This window comes from Haemaphysalis longicornis, unplaced genomic scaffold (genome assembly GCF_048455015.1).
Source record: "Haemaphysalis longicornis isolate Haplotype H1 unplaced genomic scaffold, Haemaphysalis longicornis Haplotype H1 scaffold_5, whole genome shotgun sequence".
Classification (NCBI taxonomy): Eukaryota; Metazoa; Arthropoda; class Arachnida; order Ixodida; family Ixodidae; genus Haemaphysalis; species Haemaphysalis longicornis.
Window position 1 is genome coordinate 159,086,618 of NW_027526385.1, and position 12,587 is coordinate 159,099,204.

At 47.8% G+C, this 12,587-nt stretch overlaps 1 protein-coding gene across 1 annotated transcript in view; it reads left to right on the plus strand.

Moving 5' to 3' along the window:
* The first annotated feature begins 911 nt into the window (after window positions 1-911).
* LOC144138797 (short-chain dehydrogenase/reductase family 9C member 7-like) overlaps window positions 912-12,587 on the plus strand; it is a 40,015-nt gene continuing 28,339 nt past the window's right edge. Inside the window, exon 1 of the mRNA XM_077671267.1 lies at window positions 912-1,342. Coding sequence (XP_077527393.1) covers window positions 1,132-1,342 — 211 coding nt within the window. The 5' untranslated portion in view covers window positions 912-1,131. The remainder of the gene's footprint in view (window positions 1,343-12,587) is intronic.

Consider the following 12,587-nt stretch of genomic DNA (forward strand, 5'->3'; position numbering starts at 1 on the left):
ACAAACTTTGGTGATGATCCTATGGGATCAACATTTTGTGTTGTGGAACACTCTTGTGTTTTTGCATTGGAATAGTCGAGATCCACAGTGCAAACACTTGCCTAAATGTACATCTGTAGCTGTGACTTTGTGACAAACTTTGGTGATGATCCTATGGGATCAACATTTTGGGTTGTGGAACACTCTTGTGTTTCCGTAAACATCTGAGTTAGGAAACTCGGTGTGAATTGGCTGTAACTTGGTGATACGTACGTTCGCTTGTTTTCTATGCCCCTCCGGCTTGTATTTGTATTGGCCCATGGGCTGCCCACGTGGTTCTTATTCACAGCGCGTCACTACGCTTACCAGGTGTAGACCAAGAAAGGTGTAGTGCTGGGAGGCTGTAGATCGCAGGGGGTTCATTAACGTGCGTGTACCTAAATCTAAGACGTTTGGGCGTTCGTGGGTTCATGGACCAGAAACACAGTCTCTGCGGCCGAAAAAGTAATGCCGTATTCGTGCGGGGCAGCCCTACTCCACATCGATATTCGTTGGTATGGGGGAAGGGAAGCTTTTGACGCAAGCCTTAACTGCAGCATGCCCTCATTTCATACCCCAGCAGTCTATACCCTCCACCCAGAAAGGCGACCAAAACAATTACACCTACACTTCATCCACTCATCCTACTGGGCCGGTTATTTGTTATGATGGTGAGCAGAAATCCTGGAGAAGGTCATCTTCAGATGGTAAGCTCACCGCTCGCCAGGTTCACGTAAACAGTCATCTTCGATGCGTGCACCCTACACGGGGCTAGGCATTAACTTACATGCCGTAATCTGGGGTGCCGCCAGATCAGTAAGCAACGCGATATGCTCAGTAGCGCCGTCGCGGAGCGACGGAAATCGCACACGAAGACGCGCGTCCGCTACGCCTAAAAGTCTCCAGTTGCTCCGGCGCGTTAGCGGCGCGGAGCTGCGGGCGAACGCGCATTCTCTGCTTCGTCGACGTCGGCGGCGTTCAACCGTTCAACGCCGGCGATAGCCCGTCTGGCCGGTTACCGCTGCTGGAGCAGAAGAGAGGAGGGCGCGTCTGTGGCAGCGAGAGGAGGCGGCCGTCGAGGCTTCCGGGTGGAGCGACCGGCCAGAGCGGGCCATGTCGTCGCCGTTGCAACTCGTCTACCCGAGCGTGTGCGCGGCCCTGGCGCTTGTGGCGTGGCTCGGCCCGCCCTGGCTGTGGGGCACGGCGAAGATCCTCGGCGCCCTGTGGCTACTGTCCCTGCTGGCCAGGTGGCTCACCGAAGAGCTGTGCACGCAGCTGGGCAGCCCGCACGTCGACCCCAGAGGAAAGGCCGTCCTCATCACAGGTACGCTGTTCGAAGGCTCAGCCGCTTGAATCAGTCGGGCTAATTTTGGCTGCAACGGCTAAAGTTGAATTTCGCTTGAACTTTGAACAAGGGGGCAAGGAAGATAAGGACAACAAAACTGACAACTGATTTATTTGGTGATTTTTTTTTTGCTTTTATGGCAAATAAGCAGCGTTCATACATCTGTGAAATGCTTGTAAACAAATCAGTCTTTAGTTGCAATATCGTCCTGAGTTGTTGTTCTTTGTTCCCTTGTTCCCATGTTCAAAGCTGAAGCGCTTTCCCACTTTAGCTGAGCCGCGTGAAGCTTAAAAAAAAAAAAAAAAAAAAAAAGACGGCGCCCGCAATTTTTCTAAACTTGACGTTTTGGCTTGTCGAGAAAACATACGCATGAGAGCGTTCAGCAATTAAAGATGCGATTTTCGCTCTGCGTGCCGCAAGGCGCGTTTTTATATGTGAAGCGCGAAACAACGGCACAATTAAGACGGCAAAGAACAGCAGTATGCGCTAACTTCGAACATGTACGCCACGTACAAGGAGGCGAGCAAGGTTCTAGCTTGGGCGAACTGATTTGATCGCAACATTGTGACAAAAAACAGCGCTCGCGTTGGTGTCTTTCTACAGTCAGGCCTAGTGACAGTGAAGAGCTTGTTAGACATCAATAAACGGAAAAAGAAGCCGAGGAAGTCGGTAGCATATGTCTCAAGTCTGCCGCTCTCATCGCGAGTTATTTAACTGTGCGTCCTGTCTTCTATAGACCCGAGATAAACAGCTAGATTTAAGCTGAACGGTGAAACCGGAAAACAACAATACTGACAGGAGAATGGTAAATAAGCATTCATTGGGAAAAAAAAAGGTTTCAGTATGGGAATGTGGTCAGCCTTCCTTGTCCTGTAGTCTGCGAGCCTTCGGGGCACCTGGGCTTGTTGGAGCTCCGTACGCACAGCTTGTCAGCGTCTGACTGTCAGAGTGGGTTAGTAGAGCCTGGATTTGAGTCTAAGAAAATAATACAATAACACATAAAGGTGGGCGGCCTTTGGCAAAGAGAAGTATGCATTCGCAAGTGGAGTAAATACTATCATCTCCCGGTTTATAATCCAACTAATCTTTTTTTCTGCTTGGACGGCTTATGTATAAAACAGACGCACAGACAGGACTGATGCCGAGCCGGGTAGCGGGCGTGTTTTTCCCCCCCTCTGGCTGTGCCGTCGATGTGGACTCAGCTGATCAGCTGTGTCCCCATCGTATCAGCGGTACGCAGCTCTGTCCCTGTACAACTAATTAAAGCGCTGACGCAGTTTAAGCTGACAGACGAATTTCTATTTTAGATCAATCTTTTTCTTTTCCTGCCCGGTAATTGCTGCGCAAGAATCGGGACAGAACGTACAATGCATTGCTCTGTGAGCAATTTCGGTTCCTCAGTTTTGAGAAGAAATACAATGCAATGCAATTTTCTTCGAATTAGTAACAGTGCCTCTCAAAAATGCGAAATAAAGCAACAAAACAGCTTTTTCCGCCTAATATATCTACCCAAATGAACGATGAGGTATGCTTTAAAATATACGTAAGCTCTTCTGCTCGTAACCTTCAGTAACCGACAATGGCTTGGTGCACAAAGAATTTAAGGAGTTTCGTAACCTTTGTTCGCCGGGAAACTGGTGCTTTTTCACCGAAAAAAAAATAGAAATCAAGAACAGAATCTTAGTAGGTATAGGGAGTATGTACGAACGCTTAATACGCCCTTCGAAACACACGGCAGGCGCAGTAACCGACGTCTACGCCTTTCGCTCGTGCTGTTTCCTCTATTTATCGCCGGAAGCTGCAGTTCCACGACCGCAGCGATGCCCTCTTATCAACCTGATAGGCATCAATGAAAGCAACGTCGACAAGGCGCGCTGCACGAAGAAAGCGAGGTTGTGCAGACTTAATCCTCTGGGACACTCTTCATAAAGTAGCCATTTATTTCCTTAAAAGCGGCCTAGAACGGTTACTGTGAATGTTGGGTGTGTATTGTACCCTCCGCTCCGACTTCGAAGACCGAAGCATAAGTGAAAAAGCACCTATTTCACGGTCCCCGTGGAAAACTCTCTCGTAGCAGCTAATATTCTTTCTCTTCTATTCATCTTCACCCGAGTTGCTAATGTGTATTATGTACAGTGCAAAAGATAGACACTGACGGCGAAAAGACACGATACATTGCGATGAACTGTACATAATTAAATGCCAGCTAAGCCAGTCAATCAAGTTGCTAAATCAGAGTCCCCAATCATCCATTCCACCCTATTTGGACCACGGGTCCTCCTCTTCCATATTAACAATGCTACTACTACTACAACAACTACTACTGCATTTCGCGAAGTCGTCTGTGCTACGAGCGTGGAATGTGGCCGTGCGTCTTCGACATCTATGTCCTCAGTAGTCTGGTTGGTGCAGTAGGCTCCCCCTGCCTCGAACTGATAAAGAGCAGGGAGTGACTGGAAGGCTACTGATTACTCACCAGCAGATGGGTAGCGTATCAAATCTAAAAAAACCATTATACTCGTTTGCGCACATGCTGATTATCATCTCTGTGCTTGTCACAACCGGCCGATGCCGAGACTGTGTCGCGGTGATAAAAAGAAACCTCGGGCGTGCTTGTATACATTTCGCCGATAGCAGCGTAAAATATGGCGGGGACGGAAACAGGAAAGGACTCTGGAGCCCTTGTCGTCCTGTCTTATTTTGCGCAGTTATCTGTGAACTGCCCTTAGTCAGCGCCATTGCAGCTGGCCATGAACTGTCGATGCGCGGTGAAAGGCCGGGTCCCGTATCAATTTAGCTTTTGATTGCTGATTACGAAAAGCCATTTGGGCGATAGGTTGGTGGTCAAGTATTTGAAGAAAGATGTTTCACCATCTGCGAAGGAAGGCATTTTCCATGCAAGGGGTAGGCTCGAAGGATTGAACAGGACACTCAGGTGGAGTGCGAAATATTATTACTTAGAGCATTCACTTATTAACTACCTTAGCCCAAGTCCTCTCGTACTCCAAGTAATGTTTTGCAACCGTAACCAACTACTCCACATCGACGCTCTGACAAGTCCACTGCAAAAAGTGACCTAGGTCACCCGTCACTTTTCAAAACCTCGCATTGGTGAGGAGCTACAATTCTGGGAACGGTTAGCTTTCATATCAAGCGTGCAATTAGTCGACGCGTAAACGAGTGAAGGTTTATCTTTCCGATGGTGAACATGTACGGCGTCGCCCACGGTGCCCGAGTGCACCAACGATTGAGAAAACTGCGACCTTCCTTCAACCTCCGACTGTTTGGCTGCTTTAAAGGGGCCATGAAAACAAAATGCAAGTTTGGTTCACTCAAAAGATTGCCCCGTTAAAATCACGCTAACACTACTTTTAACGCAAACTTCGCTCAAATGAGTTGTATAATTATGAAAAAAGGGAATGGCCATGCAACCCACTAGCTTATTTCACACAACAGGACATACGATGTCATATCAGCCAGCTCTGCGACTGGCGGAGGCCGGCCAAAGCAAACGCAGATTAGCCAGGGCTTATAAGCTTGCCGAACGAGCTATTTGTTCTTTAATTTAGGGCACATTCTTTTTTATATCAGTAAGAATGGTGGGAAAAACAGTGGAAGTTGCGAAAGCACACGTAAACATAGACGTACCGGTGCGTACTGCTGTTGTTACTGCGCGCACTATGTTTGGTTTAGATGCACAGCACTGCGGGGCTTTGGGGCTGTCTCAGACAACACTGGCCGATTGACGCAAGCGACGGTGTCTTACGTGAGCATATTTTTCGACCGAGCACTACGTTTCACGAAACGATTATTTTCTCCATCATTCAACAAAAACAAGCCACGTTTACATACGGTCACAAACAAACCAGAACAAAGCAGAAAACGGCTTGCCGCGGTGCGGTGGCGCCAGCAGGTTGACTAGCAGTAAACAAGTCTCCGCTCCACACCAAGTTTAGCTGAAGGACCTGCTCTTATGATGTCATTGCAAACGTCGTTCTGACACACGTTTTGGCGGGAGAATAAAAATTTTAGCTTTAAATTGGTTAATTTCACAGTACATAAAGCATAGTTTGCTTCCGGACAAGCGCTGGGGGCACTATGGAACCCGAAATCTTCCGAATAAAGCAAAATTGTGTTTTGTCTTCACGTAGCATAGTAGGCGTCGCGCAGGGCAAGCGATGTAGCCAGCACAATCCACCTTTCGTCTTGTTTGGCGCCATATTGAGATCATTTAGCGTTGAAGCGTTATCATTAGGTGGATCCGAGGACATTGCTCGATTCTTGCAGCCTCTGCTGCACGCGGTGACACGATGACTTCATCACGTACAAATAGCGGTGACTGCACCGACAGCCTGTTTAGAGACTGTGTGATGGCGTTTTACCCACAATGTATCACGTCGTAAGCCCCGGTGCATACTCCGTACTCTGTAAGACATTTTATTCTCGCGGTCTTAATTTTTGGAGACTTCTTTGTACTATTCGTATTCGCAGCTAATATATTTGCGAATTCCTTAGATCGAAGTTAGGAACTTGAAGTGGTATTAGATGCTAAAGAAGCCTTTGACATCTCATACCACTTTGGCACAAAAGTGCCCTTTTCCAGAGAACATGGTTTCTGAGGTCATTGTTTAGAGCCGCTGTTTGCACGTGCTCTTTGTTGTGAAGCGTAAAAAAGTTGGTGCCAATCCACGTTGTGAAGAGCAAAGCAATACAGAAGACATTGAAAGTACCGTGTTTACAACGGACGTCAGCAGCACTGACTGACCAATGCCATTCGGCTAAAGAAGTCGCTGAACCACATTTGAATGAATGTTTTTGCGAAACTTCTTGTAGTCGTTGGCTTGGCATGCGAATTCGGTTTAGCAGGCACGTACGCACACTGAAGCAGCGACGACACCACGTAGTCACTCCTTTCGATAGATGTCAACGATTATGGTTGGCATTTCATTTCACGCCGCGACCTTGCCAGCACCTTTTTCGGTTCGACATGACGTCACTCCCTTTTTGGAATGCTGCCGCTGCCTTTTCACGGCCGAAGCAGTACATGCAACTGCCATCCTTAGCGAGAAACTTGGGCTGTGTGACGCGGGCATGGCTGGTAGGCGCATCGCATTCTATCATATACTCGCCTTATCAGCTCCCGCGGTGTTGATGTTTCTTTGCGTTTGTTCTTCATTTAAATAGGCATGCTGTGAGCTGTATGCTTAATTCCAAATGAGTTGTTTGCATTCCGCTTTAATTCGCGGAGGGTTTCTTGAGCGAAGCTTATGTGGCTATAGGGTTCTGTGCATTTTCCATGTCCTTCCATGTCCTTGAAGTCCGAGTCGTTCTAGACATAGCTTGCATATGACGTCACCGCAGCCCATTCTGGGACACTGCCCTCAGTCTTCTCAGCGCTGCTAGAGATAACACAGGCAGATAAATTGGTAGCATTCCATCGTGCAAGTAGTGCTGCAGCGTGGCGCTACAGTGACGTCTGAGCAAGCTATGAATAGCTCGAGACGTTGGAAAACGAACGCTTCGCCGTCTGTGCTATTGCGATGCGGTCACAAATGAAGTCACATGCTGGTAAAAAATTGATTGATCGAGAATGATGTTTAACGCGCCTACGGTACACGGGGGATGAGGCGCGCCGTAGAGGAAGGCTCCAAAATATGTTTGAACACCTGGGGTGCTATTCTCGACTTCACAAATTCCCAGGCAATTCGCCATGTTTTTGTTTTGCGTAGGTACGACGTAAGCAATCAGTGATGGGATGTATATATAGCTATGGCGACATGCAGTGTAATTTGACGCTTCACTCATAAGATCGCTTGATTTGATTGATTGATTATAGGGTTTAACGCGCCGACGCAACGCAGGCGATGAGGCGCGCCGTAGTGGAGGGCTCCGGATTAATTGTGACCACCTGGGGATGTTTAACGGCATAAAGATCGCAACCAAGTTAGCAAATATTGCGCATAAAACATATAAAAACACTTGGCATGTACTATGAAAATTAAGACGGTAGCTGAGGCTGCCAAGAGAAACACATTTCGGCAGGTCAAAATTGGCGTCAACACCACATGGCGATCGAGTAACGTTGATACAAAAGCGACCGAAAGGCGGATGGTGAGCTAAAATACATCGAGCAATTTTTTTGCCGTATCCATTTATTTCTTTCAATCGCTTTTAGTAACATAGTTGGGCTCACTGCTTCACTGCAAGCTGTGGCGTTATCACCTTCCCTTCCGCCACAGCCGCCACGCTATCGTCTGCTGCCATGTTACAAGTTTATGGCGTGATCAGAGAAAAAGACAGCCGCGGCTATCGCTTGTACGTAAGAGCAGCGAAGCGCTACGCCTGATACCCGCGGAGCACACCGATGTCGCCGATTCACTCATTGGTCAATTAAGCTCCACTTCAATCAGCGCTGTAATAAACAAAAGAGTCACTATTCTTGTTATTTTTCTCTTGAGTTCGATCATGTGACCCAGCAGCTTACTAGGAGGAGGGTGGGCAAATGCCATGCATTGGGTTCTCTTTGTCATGGAGAGGCTTGTACTGCCCTCTTATGTTGCGGTTACGCAAAACAAATATTTGTTATTTTACTGCCAAACATAAAAGCAAAATACTGCATATAATTTGCATGGTCCGTGATCTGGGACTTGGAAACAGTCGAAACTTATTTATTTCGGTAGAAGACATGCGTTAAACTGCGCGGCATGCGGAACTGCACCTGCTGCAAATTCACGGACATTTCGCGCCGCCGAAGGTCAGTGAAATGTTTTGCCCCATTTCGCGGTGAAAGCAACCACTATTTGCAAGCTGTTATGTAATATTACGTCACCTTTACGTAGGCTGAAGTTGCCAATGTGTGCCGTAATCGTTCCCGCCAATTGTTTAAACACGTCATGCCTTTTTAGCCAATCACAGAGAGGGCGTTATATTACAAGCAGCATATGTTGTTGAATAGCAAAGACAGGCCTACGTTGTCATGTCCGGTGCATTTAGTTTAGTTTTTCATTGCTGGCCAAGAATTATGCGCTTTCAGTAAAAAGAAATAAGGCAAACTTTAGAACTGTTGGCAGTAAACGTCATGAAACGTCAAAATGACGAAACCTTACACAACTGCTTTGTCAACCGGAAGCGCGTGACCAAAACTAAAAGCCAATCAGACAAGACTTCCGGTAAATTCCCCAGTTCCCTGGGAATTTGTGCAGTCGAGAATCGGGCCCCTGGGGATATTTAACGTGCGTCGAAATCTCGAACACGTACACTGGCGTTTTCGCTTTTCGCCTGCATCAGAAAAGCTGTTAAAAAATAATTTTAACTTCAAGATTACACGTTTCCTCACTTGTACACGCATTTCGAGTACGTTCTTTATCAATTCTTCGGCACAATTTTGAAGACCAGTAGACTCTTAGGAAGACAATAAAGGTTTTACAAGGATTTGACCCCGTTTTACCCGCGTCGGCAATGTCAACGATCGCACCACACTCTCGGTGTGGGTGTTCGAAGCGCTTGCGTGTCTAAGTTGCCACCGGCTTGTCGGGGCGGAAGGCCCGTCGTCAAGATGAGTTGCCGTTCTCCATTTCGAATTTCCCTCCTTTTTTGCTCGTAATGGAGAGGACGCTGCGTATAGTCCAGACTCCGCTTGTCCACCTTCACAGAGTGGAATGGCTGATGAATTTTTTTCATTTTTGCAGACGTGTCCAAGTCGACAGATACTTCCGACCAGCGAGCCATTAAAGGGACCCTGGAGCTCTGTTTTCAACTTTATCGAAATCTTAAATGTTTGGAGAACGTAGGAAACCAGCACAACCAGTATTTAGATTGCAGTGGTCCAGAGTAGCTGAGCTAAAGATTGCTGCTCTATGCCCATCAGATAACTTAAACTTGCTCAAAAGGTTTTTCTCTCTTTCGCGGTATTGGCGTTTTTCGACCGCTCGAATTACACCACCATTACAGCGGTGTAGCGGCTATCGGCCGGCTTTTCTTTAGTTGCAGAAATGAACGCACTCGGTAGTACACTTTTAAGAAGAAAGTCACATAAGCAAAGCAGAAACGGAAGGCATGTCTGCTGCGACGAGCAAATCGCGCAGTGCCGCTCCGTGGTGGCGATAAGTATAGCTTTCGCAGTGCTTCTAGACGCGAAGGAAAGAGTGAAAGCGTTTGTCGGAAGTGCTGCAGAGTAGAGTCCTTTCAATATTGGCTGCATAAAGTAAGAAAAGAATTGGAGGACGCGTGCGCAACTTGAAAGCGAGCAGCGTCAGGAATACGGGGCGTACCAAGACGCGAAAGAAGTTTGCGTGTCGTTTTTGTGTACTTATAGCGATATTTCGTTCCGAGATAGGTACAAAGCCGACATGTCCGGCGCGATGTGAGTGTTGATATGGGGCGCCCAGCCACCAATTTGATTTGATTGTAGGGTTTAACGTGCCGACGCAACGCAGGCGATGAGGCGCGCCGTAGTGGAGGGCTCCAGAATAATTTTGACCACCTGGGGATCTTTAACGTGCGCCGAAATCTCGTGCACACGGGCGTTTTTGATTTTCGCCTCCATCAGAAAAGCGGCCGCCGCGGCCGGGAATTGAACCCGCGACCTCGTGCTCAGCAGCGCAACGCCTTAGCCACTGAGCCACCGCGGCGGGTGCCCAGCCACCAAACCGACGTAAAAAATACAAAACCGCCCTTATTCAACAGAATGAGTTGAATTGAGCTAAGATGACATTTTAAAGTAAAATGTTACAGGAATGTAAAAAAAAAAAACTTTATTACTGTTAGGGCTCGAACCCAGGCCTTTCGCTCGAAAACCGGCGATTATACTCCTAGATTGCCGAGGACAAAACAGCAAAGTTCTTTTAGTAGTTGTTAAAAGAATACTAGAAGAGTTCAAGTGAAACAATACATTGCGCTGGGTGCGTACGTTTTGGAAATTCGGTTCTGCGCATAGACCCAAGCGGGACTGGAGGTAAATCAGAGGGCGGTAGGCAGATTGGCCCAAGGGGCCCACAGCAAAACTACAAACGAAGCGGTAGAAGGGCATATGGCCTGGTCGTCTTTCGAGGCGAGGGAGGCGCAGAGCAAGATAAAGTTTGAGGAGCGACTTCGTGACACGGAGGACGAAAAATGGGCCGCGAAGGTGTTCAAGTACCTGTATATGAGGAGCGTGGACACGCGGTGGAGACGGAGGACCAGACAGCTGACCAAGCGGTACGGAAAGTCGGTAGGGGAAAGTGGGGCTTACACAACAGTTAAAAAAGCAGGTAAAGGCAGCAGAGACTACGAAGTGGGCACACAGAATGTAAGCGAAAAAAAACAAAAACCCTGGAGACTTATAGGACAGAGAAACTAAAAATTAAGAAGGAGGGATTCTATGGCAATACGAGAGGAAGTGTATTGCTCTTCGAGGCACGGGCAGGGGGCCTGAGAACCCGCGCATACACAGGTAGCTACAGGCAGCAGGATGAAACATGTGCATGCTTCGGCAGTGATCGGGAAACTATAGACCATATTGTCAAGAGCTGCACAGAGATACGACCACCGCGAAGGGAGGGGGAAACGACGTCGGCGGAGGCTTTGGGATTTGGGGTGAGGGGGAACCTCAACTTCAAGGCCATAGAGGTGACGAAGAGGCGACTGGAATGGTGGTGGAGGAAAAGTCGAGAAGGGATGGGTACGCTGGCGAAGAAATCATACTGATACGAACTTAGAACAGCGGGGGGAGAAAAAATGGGGGTGGGAGCAATGAGCGTTTAAAACAGGGGTCAGGGGGAGTAGGGGGGAGGAACCAAATATATTGGGTTAGCTAGGAGTAGGGCAAGTAAGTGGAATAAAACAGGCAAGTCGGTTGCCGACCATCGACGCCCCGATTCAAAGGGAGAGCCACTAATCATCATCATCGTCATCACCAAGTGCCGGGATTCTACCCAATTGGGATTAGAATGTCACTACTTCGGATTATCGCTCAGGGTGAAATCATCTTGAGTGCGCCAAGTACCTATAGAATCTGCCACTGCGCAACTGGAGTCACGGCCTACGGCTCCATTGAATTCTCCTCCGCGCATCTGCGTTCCCAAATCCGATCCTGGAGGAAGCAGTTATGTAGCTTTTCTTCGGACTGCTACAAGCCGAATAAACCCCAGCGACTCAGCGCACTGAGTGATTTGGGACTACAGTGCGCAAATAAATTTGCGTTGGCCGTTGTTTTCCTTGGAAATCCAAAACCTATAGTCGTAGCGAACAACCAGAATGTAATCACTCCTTGCGATGTGCTTTTAATATCTCCTTTTCAGAACGTTCTGCTGCTGCGTAATTTTGTGCAGTTTTAAATCAGGAAATCCGCGAAAATTGGGGTGCCCTAAAATGAAGAGTTTTACATTGTTAAAAAGGGCACTACCGGCAACGTCTATCGAATGCGGCGAGTTTAAAGGGACAGGCAACCGATTTTGGTGCAGTGCCTGTCCACTAGTTCGCCAGCGTTTTAAGCGAGCGTTTAATATACTGGGCTAACCGCAAGAAATTTCTGAATAAACAGGTGGAAATAATTTTAATTTTATCACCAAAATTTCTGAAGTATGAAAGGTGGCTCCATGTAGTATCTAAACATGACACTAGCGCGCGTGCCCAACAACTGCGTCGGTTTCAGCATGTGATTCAAAAACCGCATAAAACGATAGGACAGATTGCACATTATTTTAGCCAGGGACAATGTTTTAAATTCCTCTTTTCATCTCACATGCAGTTAAAAGTCGGTTCAGTGTCATGGTTGCCAGCATTCCTTGTGGCTGGCAACGTATGGTTGGTATAGATCTAAAAATTGCGATTTCAAAAGTGCTAGGGCGCTATCAGCAATCCCGTTTCGTGTTAAGGTGTTTTAAGTGATGCCCTTTCATTTGGGACAGAGAAAATACACTCGACAAAAATCGGTTCTCTGTCCGTTTACCTACTGGCGCGCCGCGCTTGCTCAGTGGCTAAGGCGTCGTGCTAGCGTCACTAAATAAGCTACGCTTAAGAGTACCGCCATTTCGTGCGCCCGGAAGCGTATAGGGGCCATTTTGTTTCTGGCTTACAGTGTTGCCGTCTCTCCCAACGAAATCACCGCCGGTTGTGACGGGCAAAGTGTGACGGGCCGGTCTAGCGTCCACGCAGCAGGGAGAGATAGAGAGGAGAGCCGCCCAGAAACAAAATGGCTGCGCCCATGTGTAAACAAATATCACGTGGTGCCGACCGACCAATGAAA